The 18,026-nt window shown below is 47.1% G+C and overlaps 1 protein-coding gene across 5 annotated transcripts; it reads left to right on the top strand.

Moving 5' to 3' along the window:
• The first annotated feature begins 911 nt into the window (after nucleotides 1-911).
• On the top strand, nucleotides 912-7,683 carry FOLR1 (folate receptor alpha). 5 transcript variants are annotated; one of them, XM_057316683.1, is made up of 6 exons: nucleotides 915-1,090; nucleotides 3,473-3,614; nucleotides 4,990-5,153; nucleotides 6,623-6,811; nucleotides 6,963-7,098; nucleotides 7,240-7,683. In XM_057316683.1, exons 3-6 carry the CDS (start codon nucleotides 4,998-5,000, stop codon nucleotides 7,524-7,526), a joined length of 768 nt encoding a protein of 255 aa, XP_057172666.1. In that variant the 5' UTR covers nucleotides 915-1,090; nucleotides 3,473-3,614; nucleotides 4,990-4,997; the 3' UTR covers nucleotides 7,527-7,683. The 5 variants fall into 5 exon arrangements, with proteins under 5 accessions (XP_057172668.1, XP_057172666.1, XP_026373781.2 ...); XM_057316682.1 differs by lacking the exon at nucleotides 915-1,090 and adding an exon at nucleotides 2,644-2,751; XM_026517996.4 differs by lacking the exon at nucleotides 3,473-3,614.
• Nucleotides 7,684-18,026: the final 10,343 nt, after the last annotated feature.

The raw sequence follows: 18,026 nt of genomic DNA, 5'->3' as shown, positions 1-18,026 counted from the left end.
CCAAAAGAGGTCATCCAGGCACTTTCTTATCACATCGGTCTCGTCCCCTCGTACAAATACCTATCATCTGCTGTGTTTATCATCTGCTTTTCCCTAACACATACACTCGCGAGGAGTCTATGGGAGCCCAGGGAGGTTAGAGAAGCCTTCCAGGGGAGTAAGGTTTGCCAAGCAGAAAATGGCAGGAGAAACAGCATTCCATGAAAAGGGTTCAGCAAGGACAAAGGCTTGGTGGGATGGAAGTGGAAGCAGAGATTTCTAGGTGGCTGAAAACAGAAGTTAAGAAGGCAAGGGCAGGAACTGAGGCCGGGGAGAAACACTGGATTTGCAATCCTCGCCCTGAGGGCCTCTCACAGAGCTTTTCTTTCTCTTTGTGGAAGAATCTGGCTTGTAATGGGACTCAGATCCAAATTTGTCGCCTTTCCTGGCTGCCTGGGAACTGCCGTTTCCACAGCTGAGAAAATAGGGGATGGGCTAGCGGCATGCAGGAAAAGCTCCAGTTACGCCCACCCCCACTTGCTGCAGTCCGGGGCCTCCCCCTGCGCAGTCAGACACCTTCCTGTTATCTTTGTCTGGTCACAGTGCAGCCTACAGATTGGGGTCTACAGGGGGCCAAAGGCTCACCGGGCTGATATTAAACTTCCGGTCCAGGCTCAAAGGTGGCTGCTTCACCCCACCCCTCCCTGCGGGTCAGACAGCCCCAGCACCCAGAACCTATATTCAGAGGAGGGCTTGAGACTCCACAACAGGCAGGGACTCCCCACAGATCGGAACTCCACCCCCATGTCACCTCCCAGGAGCCGGTGACTTCTGAAGCCCTCAGGGCCCAGACCTTCCTCTCCTAGTGGAGAGGCCACAGAGCCCAGTTAATGATCAGTCCCCAGGGCAGGGGTGGAGGAGGCCGGGAAGGGGCAAGTCCCATCTGGAGTTCCCTCCTGCCGGCATTCCTAGATCTCTGGTCATTCTTCTCCAATCCGGAGAAGGCTGCCTGGTCTTATAAAGCCAGAAGAGAGGTCTGAGGGGTCCGATGGCCCTTCACCTGCTGCAGTCTCCCGAGGCCTTAACCCTCCCTGCTTGTCACAGGATTCAAGTAAGGATCGCTCCGGGGGAGAGGGAAAGTGGGCTTGAGCTGGGGGGTCTCCTGGGAGTCCATTCCTTTACAGGCCCTTCAGGGCTTGGCTGCTTCACCAGCAAGCCCATCCCCCTCCTGTTCCAGGTGGCCTTCCCCAGGGTGCTGAGGCCTCATTTTTCCTTAAACTTCTATTGCTGTTGTTGGGCCAATGGCTGCCACATCTATATCCAACCTGTACCCCTCCCTGGGGCTTTTGCCTCTAAGACTACTTCTCCCTGCGTCGCACACAGGGACTGTGACAAAATGGAGCTTGGCCTTTCTTCCTGCCCAAATTTGCTCCTCTGTTTTTCCCTTTCTCCACCAGTGGTACCACCATGGTAAAAGGAAGGCTTCTGTCCTTGGTTGGGGAGGGCGTGGTGGGAGGGGTCTACCGGAGACCTGGCTCTCAGATGCTGTATGAGGGACCCTGTGTCGATGGGTGCATGGGGGAAGGGGGGGGCTGGAGCCTGGGAGCAACTGAGGCTCCGGGCATCTGAATGTCTGACTTTGCTGCTGGCAATGCCTGGGGCCGATGAGGTTGGAGGAGTTGGGGACTGGGGAGCTCTGTACTCTCCACAGCTGGCTGGGAGCTTGGAAGCTGCACTCCAGCCCTTGCCCTGCAATTGGTTCTGTCCTGATTCTCTGGACGTCATTCTCATCTGTATAAGAAGGACAGGAGATTGGAAGTGGACCAGATAATTTTAAAGGACCCCAGCATCTCAGGCTGCAAGGTTTTATCAGACCTGAGTTTGGGGGAGAAACTGAGTTTGGGGACTGGCCTTAGGACTGCACTATGAATCTACCCCCCCCCCCACCTCCCATGGAGGCCTGGCTAGTACCTGACGTAGGAAACATGTTAGGGTTCAAAGCCTACGGCCACGATAGAATTCTTGAGATGTCTGTGGTGTAAAAAGGTGATTTTATTAAAGCACAGGGACAAGACCCGTGGACAGAAAGAGCTGCACCAGGGTCATAAGGAGTGGCCCATTATATACTTTCAAGTGGGAAGGGGGTTAGGGGTAGCGTAAGTCACTAAGGGATTTCCGAAGCAAGGTTTCCAGGACCTTTAGGGGGCTAGCTGTTGTTGGGAAAAGGTAATTTATTACCGTCTAATAAAACCTGAGTCATGAGACCCTTCAGATGTATATTGGTGGGCCATGTGCTTGGGGGATGATTGCCAACACGTTATCTTGGGGGGTTTAGAGATAAAGGAAATTTCTAAAGGAATTTTTATAAGCTAAAGTAGACTTACAGGATCCTGGTGGCGGGGGTGGTCCGGGCTAGGATTGCCTTTTTGCCCTTACCAAAGTATTAACACTGAGGCAGTTGAGTCCCTGGAGGAATGTCACTCTGCCTGTTTCAAGGACTTGTCCGTGGGCTGTAGGTAGTAAGGAAATTTAATAATTTTTCTTCTGCCTTTGTTACCCTCATCAGTGCCCACAATAATTAGCGTGCAATAATTAACTGCTGAGTGGCCTTCGCCCGATCCCAGGCTCCACTTCTGGGCCACATTCCCCGCTGTCTGCCCTACTGCCCGTCTCCTAGGCCACTAAACCTCAGCTGTGCCCCAGAGTAGGGCAGGGGGGACTGTGGAGCGGAGCAGAAGCCTGAGCCAGATCAGGAACCACTTCCTCTCCCAGGTATGCCACTCCCCACCCCTTCAGGAGAGGCAGCACACCCCACAGTGCACCCAGCAGGTGTCAAAGAATTTGCTGAACCGGGAGGATCCACTTTGCCTAAATCCCAGAGAATCCGAAAGCGGAGGGTGAGGGCCCGGAGCAGAGGAGGGCCTGCCCAAGGTTAAAACCGTTAGTGTCCACTCCCGAACTGGAACCAGTGGGTTCCTGACTTTTAGCACAGTGCCGAGTTCTTAGCGCTCTTCAAGTCTGGGGCCCTAGGGTGCGTGTGTCCAGGGTGATGAGGGTGATGGTGGGTAGTGGCAGGGAGGGGGTGGAGAGTTGCACCAAGATCTGAATCGAAGACTAGGCATGTGGGGAGTGGCTTGCCGAGTGACGTAGGTTGCACGGAGAAGAGAGCTCTGGCTCTAGAAACAACCACAGCAAGAAAAACCACTGACCGACCAGGTGGGGCCCCCTTGGTCCTCCACATCGGCTGCCCCCATGAGAACCTCGGCACAGTGAAGGTGCAGGGGACAAAGCTGAAGGAGCTCTAGACTCGAGGGGCCTGAGTCAGACTTGGGTGGTCCTTGCTCCATGAGGGGGGGCACACCCCTCAACCCGTGCCGGCGGATTCTGCAGTCCGTGCCCAGCTGACTATAATGTAGTAGGGGTTTCTCCCCTACATTTAATCCTCAGATGAGGACACGAAAGCCCAAAATAATTGGAGTTACTTTCCCCCAAGGTCAAGCAGGAGGTGGCGCATTAGGGCTGAGATCGTGGACAGGCTGATGTGGCCCCCTGTGCTCTAAACTGCTAGACTGCGTTTCTCCAGAGTCACCTGGTGCTCCTGAGAGGACAGATTTGTCCTGTGCTCTGGAAGATCAGTGAGTGATTGGGTCATTAGAAGGGTGACTGGGTCCCGGAATGAATGAATTAGCAGGGGGAGAGAATGAACGAACACTGGAATAAATAGAGTAGCAGAATCTTGGATGGTGGGAAGGTGAGGGGCGAGGGGGGGAATGAGGCCGGAATTCAGTTCCAGGTCCCCCGAGCCCTGCTGGGCAGTCAGCCTGGAGGTGGGCAGCTCAGGCCCCGTCCAGGAGGCCCAGGAAGAAGCCCAAGCACAGGATATGGGGCACGGTGGAGACGAGGTGGCTTTGAGCAGAGGGGCGCACATGCTTTCAGGAGCTGTGGGAAACAAATGCCAAATTTTAGGAGAGCCCAGGTGCCAGGTGCCTGGTGACGGGTGGGATGAGGGAACAGTCACCTCCCAAGGTTCAGAGTCTGAGCTCAGAGGGCTGAGACATTGCAAAGGTGGAATGGAGGCCAGCTCTGTGGCCAGGGACGGGAACCTCCCAAGGCCTGGAGGCTGTCCAGCTGGCTGTCCATACCCACCCACAGCCCTCCGTGCCCTGTGACAATGACCCACGTCACAGGACCTGTGGGAGAAACCAAATGATGAGTCTGGGAAGGGCTGGAACCAAGGCTGGGGGTTGTTTGTTTCTGTTTTTGTTTTTTAGAGAGGGAGAGAGGGAGGGAAGGGGCAGAGGGAGAGGGAGAGAGAGAATCCCAAGCAGGCCCCACTCCCAATGCAGAGCCCAACATGGGCCTTGCTCTCATGTCCCTGAGATCATGACCTGAACCAAAATCAAGAGTCGGATGCTTCACGGACTGAGCCTCCCAGGAGCCCCTTGTTTTGTTTTGTTCTTTTAAACATAGGTCTGCAGCTTAGCTGAAGCTCCAAAATTAAGATTGTTGTCAAGGTTTGCACAAAGTGATTCGCTGTCAAAATCCGATCTGAAAATCAGTGTGTCGTTATTACAGTTTTTATTTAACCCACCAGTGTAACTCTTTCACCACAGAATGTGGGCTTGATTGTTGAGTGCATGAAAATCGTTACTGCCTTTCACCAAATGCTATATATTTTGAATTGAAACATCTGCCTCCAAGGATTTCAAACGTGGGACTGGGGACCCATGGCAAATCGGGCTGTTTTCTGCATTTTGCCCAAACCCCATCCCTTAGTTGCATCACTGGATCCCTTCCACCTGGAGAAGTCAGTCACTTGAGTGACCCCAGCAAGGACTGTCCAGGGGGTGGTGTCTGATCCCATCCCTCTCCGAAGCTGGGAAGACCCAGGGGTAGGGGTGGGGCGGGACCAGGTTTCATGGAGGCTCCACCTACCTGGGGCTGTTTCCACCCACCTGGAGGCCCCACCTCTGCCTGCCTCGGTGCCACTGACCACAGCTCTTTCTTCAGAGACTGACATGGCCCAGCGGGTGACAACACAGCCGCTGCTGCTGCTGCTGCTGGGGGTGGCCGCAGTGTGGGCAGCCCGGCCCAGGACTGAGCTGCTCAATGTCTGCATGGACGCCAAGCACCACAAGGAAAAGCCAAGCCCGGAGGACGAGCTGCACAAGCAGGTGGGCGGAGGGCCAGCCTGGGGTGGGGAGTAGCCGACTCCGGAAGAGGAAGTCGGGAATGGAAGCGCCCAAGCCCTTCCACGGTGGAGGCCGGAAGGCCACCCGAGAGGCCTTGCGTCTGTACTGCTGTGGGCAGCTGTCTGCTCACCGCGTGCTCTGCGCCCCGGGTTGTCCGTACTATGCCAAGAGCTCCGTTTCTCGGTTGTTGCGTTTCTGAGTCACACAAACCGGGGAGCATGTCCAGAGAGAAGCCTGGGAAATGACACTGGAGAGACCCAGCCCAGGGGTTGATTTCGATTTCAGAGTTTAGACTGGAACTGACCCCGCCAAGAGTCTTGAGAGGAGAAGGCCCCACAGCTCACATGGCTTTTCTGCCAGTCCCCACCAGCTCGAGAAAAGTAGATTCCCACAGTCGTGAGGCCGGGTGTGGGGCACCCTGATGCACGCATCTGGCAAACATTTCCTCTGGGCTCTTGGCCTTTGTATTGGACCTGAGGTCTCCTTTCTGTGACAGTTGTTTTACCACAACCCCTTTAATATCCTGAACCTGTCTACATGTTTAAAAAAAATCAACGTGATGCCATAACTGTAAGGAAAACACGCAAGGGAAGCTGCTTGCTGAATGCATTCCAGTGTGTCAGTGTTCGTTTGCCCTCGTTAGCAGATAGGGATGACATTGCTTTGAATCACTGAGCCTACAGCTAAATGATGCTGTAACTTGGGTAATCTGAGTGGCCTTGACTTTAACTTCTTCAGCCTATATGTTGTTTATTAAGTGCACACGTTAGGGGCGCCCGGGGTGCTCAGTCGGTTAAGGCTCTGACTCTTGATTTCAGCTCAGGTCATGATCTCGGAGTCGTGGGATCCAGCCCCACGTCGGGCTCCCCTCTGAGTGTGGAGCCTGCTTGGGATTCTCTCCTCCCTCTGCCCCCTACCTGGCCTCCACCCTCCTTTGGCGTGTGTGTGCATGCCCGTTCCCTCTCTATAAATAAAGTGCCCGTTTTAATATTTTGCTTTTATACTGAATTCTAAGCTATGGGTTTTCATTCATTCAGTGCTTTGAATATTTCTGTAATTAGATCTATTCTGAGGTTCCAGTTTATTGGACTTGCTTCCTTACCTCCAGGTCTTTCGTGACCTTCTCAGTGAGGCATCTCTGACCGTTCTAGAAAGCTACAGTTCCCCATCCCTCTCTCCTGTTTTAATCTCTTTCCGAAGCAGGGATCCTGTGAGAAGTGGTCGTTGGGTCTCTACTCTCTAAGGCAGAGGAGGTAGGAGCTAAGTAAAGATTTGAATTAATGAATTTCATAATGCCTGCACTGCCCCCGAAGAGGGTCCCCCAATGGCAAGCATTTCCCTGGAAGACTGACTGCACTGGGGGATCAAAGACTAAAAGGGGACAGGATGCACGTGGGAATATTGTCGCTGTGCTGGGCGTGGGAGTTAGTCCCTGTGTCTTCCCCACCCAGTGCAGCCCCTGGAAGAAGAATTCCTGCTGCTTCACCAACACCAGCGAGGAAGCCCATAAGGATATTTCCTACCTGTACAAATTCAACTGGAACCATTGCGGACATATGACACCTGCCTGTAAAAGGCACTTCATCCAGGACACCTGCCTGTATGAGTGCTCCCCTAACCTGGGGCCCTGGATCCAGGAGGTATGAGTGTCCTCCCTGGACCCCCAACTTTACAGAGGAGCTGAGCTTCCCAGACCTCTCCTCAGGCTGCGTCTCTAGCTCTGGGTCTCTTCGGGGCTGAGCTGCTGAGAATCGTGAACCTGAGCCCTTTTCCTCTACTGACCTCTCCCAGGTGAACCAGAGCTGGCGCAAGGAGCGCATCCTGGACGTGCCCCTGTGCAAAGAGGACTGCCAGCAGTGGTGGGAGGACTGTCGCACCTCCTACACCTGCAAGAGCAACTGGCACAAGGGCTGGGACTGGTCCTCAGGTGAGGGCCCGGGCGGGGCAGGGAGGGAGAGAGCCTGGAGGTGGACGTGCGGGGTGTGGGGTGTGGGGCTGGCATAGGAATATGTGGGGCTGAGGGCTAGTTCTGGGCCCAGTGGCTGAAGGTCTCCCATCTTCCCTATAGGCTATAACCGGTGCCCAGCGGGAGCTGCCTGCCTTCCTTTTCATTTCTACTTCCCCACATCCGCTGCTCTGTGCAGTGAAATCTGGAGTCACTCCTACAAACCCAGCAACTACAGCCGAGGGAGTGGCCGCTGCATCCAGATGTGGTTCGACCCAGCCCAGGGCAACCCCAACGAGGAGGTGGCGAGGTTCTATGCCCTGGCCATGAGTGCTGGGGCCGTGCCCCAAGGGGCTGAGCCTCTCCTGCTCAGCCTGGCCCTGATGCTGCAGCTCTGGCTGCTCGGCTGAGCCCCTTTTACCCTCTGATACCTGCACAGCCTGGCCCTGTTGAGGCCCACAGCTCCTAGGCATTCGCTTCCTGTTCCCTTGGCCAGGGATGGGGCTCTGACTGGCAGACAGAATAAACCAGACACCCACCGTGTATTACGTGAATTATTTGGGTGTGGGAATGTGACTTTGCTTCCCAGTTCCCATTGATTGAAGCCAGTTAGACTTGGTCAGTTCCCAGTTCTGATACTTTATGAACTTTCTAGATGTTGAACTGTTCTTGTAACCTAGGACATTTTCATAGCCCTCGATTGCGGGTTTTTTTTTTTAAGATTTTACTTATTTATTTATTTATTTATTTGAGAGAGAGAGAGAGAGAAAGAGTGAGCAGGAGGGAGAGGGAGAGAGACTCTGAAGCGACTCCATGCTGAGCGCAGAGCCCCATGTGGGACTCAATCTCATGACCCTGAGATCATGACCTGAGCTGAAACCAAGAGCTTAACTGAGCCACCCAGGTACCCCTCGATTCCATTTTTTATTACAGCTTTAATCTGGAGCCAGGCCCAGAGTTTTTTTTTTTTTTTTTTAAGATTTTATTTATTTATTTGACAGAGACAGCCAGCGAGAGAGGGAACACAAGCAGGGGGAGTGGGAGAGGAAGAAGCCGGCTCATAGCGGAGGAGCCTGATGTGGGGCTCCATCCCGTAATGCCGGGATCACGCCCTGAGCCGAAGGCAGACACCCAACCGTTGTGCCACCCAGGTGCCCCCAGGCCCAGAGTTTTATCATTTGAATTGGACCCAAGTGTGCCAGGGTTGACTGTTCTGCCCAGTGCTCAGCTCTCTGATAGAAGAGAGGGGAATGGCTATGCCCAGCATGCTGTGGATGGATGGATGGGTAGAGGTGAAGAGGGCCAGCAAGAGCCCTTCCTCACTAACAGCTAATACCCTCAAAATACTCTCTACCAGGCACTGTCCTAAATGCTCTATGTATTCCTATAGGGTACAGATACTGTCGTCTACATCACACACACGTGGAACCAGCCACATAAGAAACACAGCTAAAACTGTCCCCTGCATAAAAGCTGGGATTCCACCCCAGGCAATCTGGCTCCTGAGAACAAGCTCTTTGCCCCATGGAGTGGGTAAATAAGTGTGTCTTGAAGGGATAATGGACCTCATGCTTGACCAGAGAACCTGGGCTTGAGCCAGTCCAGCAGAGCCAGGAATGGAACCCAAACCTAGACTCTTAGAACAGTCTGACAAACTGTTAGGCAGTATTTTCACATTAAGTATAGTTTGTAGTAGTTACAATAAGCCAGGTTATGTTACAGTAACATCTCAGATATTTCCGGGACAGCTAACATTTCTTACTCAAGCTACAGTGGGGAATCCGGGGCATCCTGCATATCACTCAGGAACCAAGGCTGTGGGAGGCTCCATCCCATTGCACACCTCCATGAGACAGGAATAGGAAACCTGGTGAATTCCATACGGGGTTTAAAAGTTTCACCCAACACTAATTTTGATGGCCTAACAAGTCATGACCACGACTAACTTCAAGGAGGCCAGGGAAACACAATGCTAACAAGTTCTGGAAAGGAGAGGGCGATCAGAATGGTTGTCAAAAGACCTAATAACCACTACAAAGACCTCGTTACGTTATGGTCAGTTTATATTTCTGGCATGCTTGTGATTACAAATTTAATTTTTCAGTTAGATTCGGGGACAAAAGAGAACCAGCTCTCTGAACTTCTGCAAAGAACTACATCGACATGAAAACTGGAGCAATCCACTGGCCGCCATCCTAGGTAGTCTTGCCAACTGATGCATTACATTTTCTACAGAACAAATGTGACTTACTTATAGATGTGTTAGAATTAGTGAAATTTAACATCAGTATCACCTTGAGCCTGGGTGGCTCGGTGGGTTGAGCGCATGACTCTTAGTTTCCACTCAGGTCGTGAGATCAAGCCCCATGTGAGGCTCCTGGCTCAGCCCAGAATCTGCTTGACATTCTTGCCCTCTCTCTCCCCCTCTGCCCCTGCTCCCTCTCTCTCTAAAAAATAAAATCTTGTTCTAAAAAAATTAGTATCAACTCAAGCCAACATATCTTATTAAAGACCTACTGTGTTGTTTCTGAGCCATTTATGAGAATACTAGTCTGAGTCCCACTTTCTGGAGTTGGTCATCCTCAAATTCTGAGGAGTCATTAGCTTGCAGAATGTATTAATAGTTTTCCATATTAAGATCTCCTCAGCAGTGGTACTGGCATAAAGATAGACACAGAGATTAATGGATCGGAACTGAGTCCAGAAATAAATCCCTATATTTATGGGTAATTGATTTTTGACAAAGGCGCTAAAGCAATTATTGGGGGAAAGAATAGTCTGTTCAACAAATGTGCTGGGACAATTGATTATCCACATACAAAAAGATGAACTTACACCTTCCGCTCATACAGAAAATTAACTCAAAAGGATCATAGACTTCAGTGCGACAGCTAAAACAATAAAATTTCTAGAAGAAAATAGAACACCTTCCAGACCTTGTGTTAGGCAAAGATTTCTTAGATTAAAGCTTCTACCTGTTCTACAGATGGACTGTGTTCTGTTGGACCAAGAACAGTCTATCACTGAAAAAACAGATAAGTTGGATAGCATCGAAATTCAAAACTTGTGCACTTAAAATATACCATTAAGAGAATTCAAAGACAAGTTACGGACTGGAGGAAATATCTGGAAAACACATATCTGATCAAGGATTTGTATACATAATATAAAAAGAATGCTTACAACTCAATAATTAAGAAAACAACTCAATCAGGGGCACCTGGGTGGCTCAGTCAGTTCAACATCTGCCCTCTGGCTCAGGTCATGATCTCAGGGTCCTGGGTTCAAGCCCCACATCAGGCTCCCTGCTCAGCGAAAAGCCTGCTTCTCCCTCTCCCTCTGTCCCTTCCTTGCTCATTCTCTCTCTCTCTAATAAAAAAATAAAATCTAAAAAAAAAAAAAGAAGAAGAAGAAAAAAACAGTCAAATAGCGGGCAAAAGAAACGAACAGACATTTCATCAAAGAAGTTACACAAATGGCTAATAAGAATGTGAAAAGATGCTTAACACCGTTAGTCATTAGGAAAATGCAAATTAAAACCACAATAAGATACCAGTTCACACCCACTAGAATGTCTTTAATAAATAAGGCAGGCAATAACAAATGCTGGCGAGGCTGTGGAGAAATTGGAACGCTGATACACTGCTGACAGAAACATAAAATCGTACTGCCCTTTAGAAAACTTGCAGTTTCAAAAAAAGTTAAGTGTAAAACGGCCTTACGACCCAGCAATTCCACTCTTAAGCAACTACTCAAGATAAAATGTATATCCACGTAAAGATTTGTATGTGAATGTTCATAGAAGCATTGCAGTGAACAGCTCAAGACTTGAAATAATCTGACAGGTCCGTCAGCAGGGGAATGGACAGACAAAATGTGTGGTATCCGTACAATGGAATATTATTCAGCAATAAAAAGTAACAAACTACTGATACAAGCTAACGTCCTGGATGAACCTTAAAAACACTATACTAAAAAAAACAAAAAACAAAAAAAACCCACTATACTAAGTGGAAGTCTATTTTTATGAAAATTCCAGAAAAGGCAAATTTATACAGACAATGTAGATTAGTGGTTGCCTGGGGCTGGCTTGGGGAACAAAGATTAATACAAATGGGCATGAGGGGGCATGAACTTGTTCTAAACTCATTGATGGTGAGGTTGTACCACTTGGCAAAATATTTTAAGATTTTATTTATTTATATGATAGAGAAAGAGAGCACAAGCAGGGGGAGCAGGAGAGAGAGAAGCAGGCTCCCCACTGAGCAGGGAGCCCAATGTGGGGCTCGATCCCAGGACCCCGGGATCATGACCTGAGCCGAAGGCAGGCACTTAACCGACTGAGCCACCCAGGCGCCCCTCGCTTGGCAAAATACTTGTAAACTTTAAATGGATAAATTTTATGATATGTACAATGCGTGAATGAATGATTACCTATATGCTACTCTTCCTTGCAATGGTAGCATACAAAGAATCTAATTGATTCTGAATTTCTGTGGAGTGTGTTCATGAGGGGACATATTCTAAGGAATTCGGCATCTGGCTCCATGAAAGTCTATCATCTGAGCCAAACTCTATCCCATCATAAACTCTGAGAGATGAGTTGGAACAAGGCAGCAATCAAGGAGCGAGCATGTGCTTGGTGTGATACGGACAATACCAGATGTACGGTAGAGATGGTTAGGAGAGCGGCCCATTGACCAAGGATGTTTTTAGAGAGAGTGTTTATTCCAGTTGGCACAAGTATGGTCTACTAAATTGAGGGTTAGAAACCAGAGCCAGGGGATAGAAAAAGGGCTACATCATATGACTACTCAAAAAAAGGTCATGAAGCACATTACCAAAAATACCAGCACAATAACAACAACCACGTCTCCATCAACTTCACTAACTCCTTTAAAATTCTTCCTACTGCCTGTTTGGGGGTTAGCATCTCCCTCCATAGAAGTCTTCCATTTCAGGGCTGGGATTTTTCTGGAAATCTCAAGTCTCAGAGCTCTGATAGGTTGAATCACCCAAGGGTTAGTTATGGTGGTGATATCAGACCCATAAGTCTGTTCTCCTATCAGTTATGACAGAATCTTTTAGGAAAACAGAAGGAGAGAATAGGAACTCCTTGTTGACCAGACCAAATGGTCTAGAAACCTATTAATGTCCAGTATCAGAGTGAAAGAGAGAGGTTTCACAGAGGTGTAATGCAACAGAGCATGAACCTACTGGTGACTGCTGCGTTTCATGAGGTCTCAGTTGATGGCTACTTTATATATTTTATTTTTTAAAAGATTTTATTTATTTATTTATTTATTTGAGACACAGAGAGAGAGAGAGAGCGTGCATGAGCAGGGGAGGGGCAGAGGGAGAAGCACACTCCCTGCTGAGCAGGGAGCCTCATGCGGGACTCCATCCCAGGACTCTGAGATCATGACCTGAGCCAAAAGGGAGACACTTAACCATCTGAGCCACCCAGACGCCCCAATGGTTACTTTAAAGAGGACATATTAGAACCCGGGGACAGAGAGTTAGTCTTTCTACCCCACTTATTTTTGATAATTCTATTTGTCCTCTCTCATTGCCTTGAGCTGTGGTTGAAATGGACAGTGGATTTTTTAGAAATCTTGAAGGCCTTACAGTCTATTTTGTTAAGATGTGCACTAAAATTACTATCAATAATAAAAAGCTATTTTATTTTTTTAAAATTTATTTATTTATTTGAAAGAGAGGGCATGGGGGAGGGACAGAGAGAAAGGGAGAGAGAGTCTCAAACAGACTTCTGCTGAGCATAGAGCCCGAAGCAGGGCTGCATCTCAAGACCCTGAGATCATGACCTGAGCCGAAATCCAGAGTCAGATGCTTAACCGACTGAGCCACGCAGGCGCTCCTAAAAAGTTATTTTAAACTAAGGCATAAAATTATCTTGGAAATATATGTGTTGACAGTCATCACGCTAGCTGTGGCACGTGGAGATGAGTATGTTTTTACCCATTTGGGAAGGTTTGGAGCCACTGAACGTTCAGTCACAATGCTTTACCCCGTATAAAAGTCATCTAGAGGGGCGCCTGGGTGGCTCAGTCGGTTAAGCATCTGCCTTTGGCTCAGGTCATGATCCAGGGTCCTGGGATCGAGTCCTGCGTTGGGCTCCCTGCTCAGCAGGGAGCCTGTTTCTCCTTCTCTCTCTGCTGTTCCCCCTTCTTGTGTACTCTTTCTCTCTCTGTCTCTCTCTCTCTCTCTCGTTCTCTCTCTGACAAATAAAATCCTTAAAAAAAAGTCCTCTAGAAAGGATAGCTCCTCTCTTTGCTTTGACATCTTTCTCTACATTGTGGACACCATGAACAGGGCAGCTCTTTCTAATACTGATATGCTAATTTTAAAAACATGGAGCATACCAACTACACCTAATTATTTTTAGCATCGCTCCTTGTATCCTTCTTCACTTATGAGAGCCACGCAGTGAGAGAGCAAAGCTTTTGTGTATTCTAGCAGCTGTCTGGGAAGTGCCAAGATGATTTTGGTGTAAAAGATGCTTTGATAGTTTTGTTATTCCGCATTTAGGGCCTGATCTTGGAGCAGGGAAGCAGAAAAAAGTGTTGTCTGGAAATAGCCTTAGCCTCAGTTGTGTTATGCATACGAAAATTATATTTTATAACAACTTTGTCATTGAAATTGTTAACTTCTCTAGAAGAGAGGAACCCTATTGTTTTATGTTATATTTTGACCCAAGAGGATGAGGTGAGTCAGCACAAAACCCCCAAATCAACATGCTTTCTAGGAAGTGAAAGTTCACAGTCACATTATATAAGGACCTAAACGCTGCTGTAAGGGGAAAATACCCAGGAAGCCAAAATAACTTTTATTTCTTCATGTTAAGGGTAGACTGCAGGCTCGAAGATCATTTTTCCTATGAGTGACCATAGTATTTAAAGCTTTGTACTTCTTAAAATAGAAGTCTGAAGAAGCACTTCTGGAATGGCAGAGGAAGGACACCTGAAAATCTGCTCCTTCGTAAAAGCACTAACACGGGCAAAAAACGGGCAAAAATCAACTTTTTAGAAGTCTGGAAACCAAAGCTTTCAACACTCAAAGGAGAGTTTGTTCAAGAAAAATGGTCAAATGCCAGTAGGAGCAGTGAGTTTGGTGGTGTTTCGACCAGCTTTGTCCCCATCCTCCTATCCCCAAATCTATGGTAGCTTCCCATCAGCAGCCTCACACCTACAGGAGCTTTGAAAAACACTGGCCTAGCAGCCACTAGAGGGGGCAGCATGGGTGTGGAATTCCCCAACAGCCCTCTCCCTAGAGAACGGTCACTCTGATCTGTCTGGAAGCTCCCCTTAAGAGTCCCATGCACAGGGCTAGCCTTTATTTGACCTGATTCAGAGCTCACATAGTGAGGAACTCTATTCTGTCTGTCTAAACGCTTCGCAGCAAATTATTTGACATCCCAGCTGCTTGAGGCCGGAACATCAGCTGAGGCAAACAAGAGGCCGTCTAAACAACTTAAGAGGAATATCGGGGAATGAGCTGTCGATAGAAGGCTGTGAAAATCTCTGGGGATCTAGAAATCCATATATGTTTACAGAACTGTGAGTACATCCAGGAAATACCTGAGAAGGCCCCAATCCCTCAATGCTGGTGAGCTGGAGGTCTTGCTCAAGCAGGAAGTGAGGGATAAGGCAGAGTAAACTGCCAGAGTAGTGAAGGCTTGCCTGAACCCTTGGCAAAAAGTAGGAGACCACGAAGCGAACCAGGCAGCAACTCTGGTGACCACATATGACAAAGAAAATAAGACTTTACAGAATTAGTACATAAAAGTCGATAAACAAATAAGCAGCAGTAATAAGAAGCCATGGTTGGAGAGATCCCATTTCCAGAGTTGCCACATTATATTATTTAAAATACCCAGTTTGGGGGCACCCGGGTGGCTCAGTTGGTTGAGGATCCAGCTCTTGATTTCAGCTCAGGTCATGATCACAGGGTCCTGGGATTGAGCACCGCACTGGGCTCTGTGCTCAGCGGGGAATCTGCTTAAGGATTCTCTCTCTCCCTTTCCCTCTGCCCCCCCCAAAAATAAATAAATCTTTTTTATTTTAAAATTTATTTTAAAAAATATTTAAATAAGTATTTAAAATATTTATTTAAAAATTAAATTTTAAATAATTAAAATTAAAATTAAAATTTTACAATTAAAATATTCAAATAAATATTTTATTTAAAAATTTAAAATTAAAATAAATAAATAAATCATAAATTTTTTAAAAATATTTTATTTATTTATGAGAGAGGGAGAGAGCAGAGGGAGGAGCAGGGGGAGAAGGACAAGCAGACTCCATGCTGAGCACAGAGCTCGATGCAGGGCTTGACCTCAGGACCCTGAGATCATGACCTGAGCCAAAATCAAGAGTCAGACGCTTACCCAACTGAACCACCCAGGCACCCCAACAAATAAATCTTTAAAAAAAATACTCAGTTTTGGGGGCACTTGGCTGGTTCAGTCAGTGGAGCATGCAACTTTTGATCTTGGGGTTGTGAGTTTGACCCTCACATTGGGGGTAGAGACTACTTAAAAATAAAATCTTTTTAAAAAATCACCCGGTTTTCAACAAAAAATATGAGATATGCAAAGAAACAGGAAAGTGTGAGCCAGACACAGGGGGAAACAGCAGTCAATAAATTTGCCCCTGAGCAAGCCCAGATGTTGGACCAAGACTTTAAATCAGCTATTACGAATAAGAACTGGGGTAACCGGCTGGCTCAGTCAGTAGAGCATGCAACTCTTGATCTTGGGGTTGTGAAGAACTAGAGGAAACTATGTCTAAAGAATTCAAGGAAATATGAAAATGATGTCTCACCAAATAGAGAATACCAATAAAGAAATAAAAATTATTTTAAAAATGAAATAGAAATTAGGGGTAGAGGGGCACCTGGGTGGGCTCAGTCAGTTAAGCATCCAACTCTATCTCAGCTCAGGTCATGATCTTAGGGTCCCGGGACATTGGGTTCTGCACTCAGTGGGGAGTCTGCTTGAGGATTCTCTCTCTCCCTCTCTCTCTGCCCCTCCCTACTCTTTAAAATAAATAATATTTTTTAAAAAAATAAATTAGGGGTAGAACAGTACAATAAACTGAAATGAAAAATTTTCTAGACCCTGCTCGACTTGATAAAGAATATCTACCAAAAAACCTAGAGCTAACATACTTAATGGTAAGAATCTCAAAGCTTTCCCACTAAAATAAGGTACAAGGCAAGGATGTCTCCTCTTGCCACTTCTCTGCATTGTACTGCAAGTTCTAAGTAATGAATCAGGACAAGAAAAGGAAATAAAAGGCATAGATTGGGAAGGAAGAAATAAAAGTGTCTGTTCACAGATGACATGTTAGTCTATATAGGAAATCTGAAGAAATGACAAAAAAAAAAAATTCCTGGCACTAGTAAGTGATTATAGCAAGGTTGAAGGATAAAAGGTTAACATAGGGAAATCAACTGCCTTCCCACATACTAGCAATGAACAAGTAGAATTTGAAATAAAAAATATATATCACGTATAATAGCATCCATAAAAATGAAATACCTAGGCATAAATCTAACAAACTATGTATAACCTCTATGTGAGGAAAACTACAAAATTGATGACCGAAATCAAGGAGCTAAATAAATGGAGAGATATTCCATGTTTATAGATAGGAAGGCTCAATACAGTCAAGATGTCAGTCGTTCCCAACTTGATCTATAGACCCAATGCCAAATCCCAATCCAAACCCCAGCAAGGTACTTGGTAGATACTGACAAACTGATTCTAAAGTTTATATGGAGAGGCAAAAGACCCAGAATAACCAACACAATATTGAGAAGAACAAAGTTAGACTAATGAAAATACCTGACTTCAAGACTTACTGCAAAGCCACAGTAATCGAGACAAAGTGGTATGGGCAAAAGAATAAACAAATTAATCAATAGAACAGAACGGAGAGTCTACAAATATACTCACATAGGTATACTCAACTGTTATTTGGCAAAGGGGCAGTGGCAATAAATGGAGCAGAGAGAGTCTTTTCAACAAATGCAGCTGGAACAAGTGGCCATCACATACAAAATGAAAAATCTACACACACTTCACACTTTTTGTGAAGACAAAAAAGTAACTTAAAATGGACCACAGACCTGAATAGATCACAGATGCAAAACTAAAAAACTCCTAAAAGATAATGTAGAAGAGAATCTAGGTGACCTTGGCTTTGGTGATGACTTTTAAGATACAGAACCAAAGGCATGATCCCCGAAAGAAAGAACCGACAAGCTGGTCACAATTAAAATTAAAATTTTCTGCTCTGTAAAAGATATTAAGAGAATGAAAAGACAAACCACAGACTGGGACATAATAATTGCATAAGACATATCCGTAAAGGACTGTTTTCTAAAATATAGAAAGAACTCTTAAAACTCAATAAGAATATAAACATCCTGGGGCGCCTGGGTGGCACAGCGGTTAAGCGTCTGCCTTCGGCTCAGGGCGTGATCCCGGCGTTCTGGGATCGAGCCCCACATCAGGCTCCTCCGCTATGAGCCTGCTTCTTCCTCTCCCACTCCCCCTGCTTGTGTTCCCTCTCTCGCTGGCTGTCTCTATCTCTCTTGAATAAATAAATAAAATCTTAAAAAAAAAAAAGAATATAAACATACTGATTTAAAAATAAACCGCAGACCTTAATTAGCAGACACCTCAGCAAAGAAGATATGAAGATGGCAAATAAACATACGCAAAGACACCCCACATCATACATCATTAGGGAAATGCAAATTAAAACAACAACGAGATACCGCGCTACACCTATTAGAATGGCCAGAATCTGGAACACTGACAGCACCAAATGCTGGGGAGGCTGTGGAGCAGCAAGGGCTCTCACTCCTTGCTGGTGACTGTG

Source organism: Ursus arctos, unplaced genomic scaffold (genome assembly GCF_023065955.2).
Source record: "Ursus arctos isolate Adak ecotype North America unplaced genomic scaffold, UrsArc2.0 scaffold_22, whole genome shotgun sequence".
Lineage (NCBI taxonomy): Eukaryota > Metazoa > Chordata > Mammalia > Carnivora > Ursidae > Ursus > Ursus arctos.
This window is presented reverse-complemented; position numbering and strand designations above follow the sequence as displayed.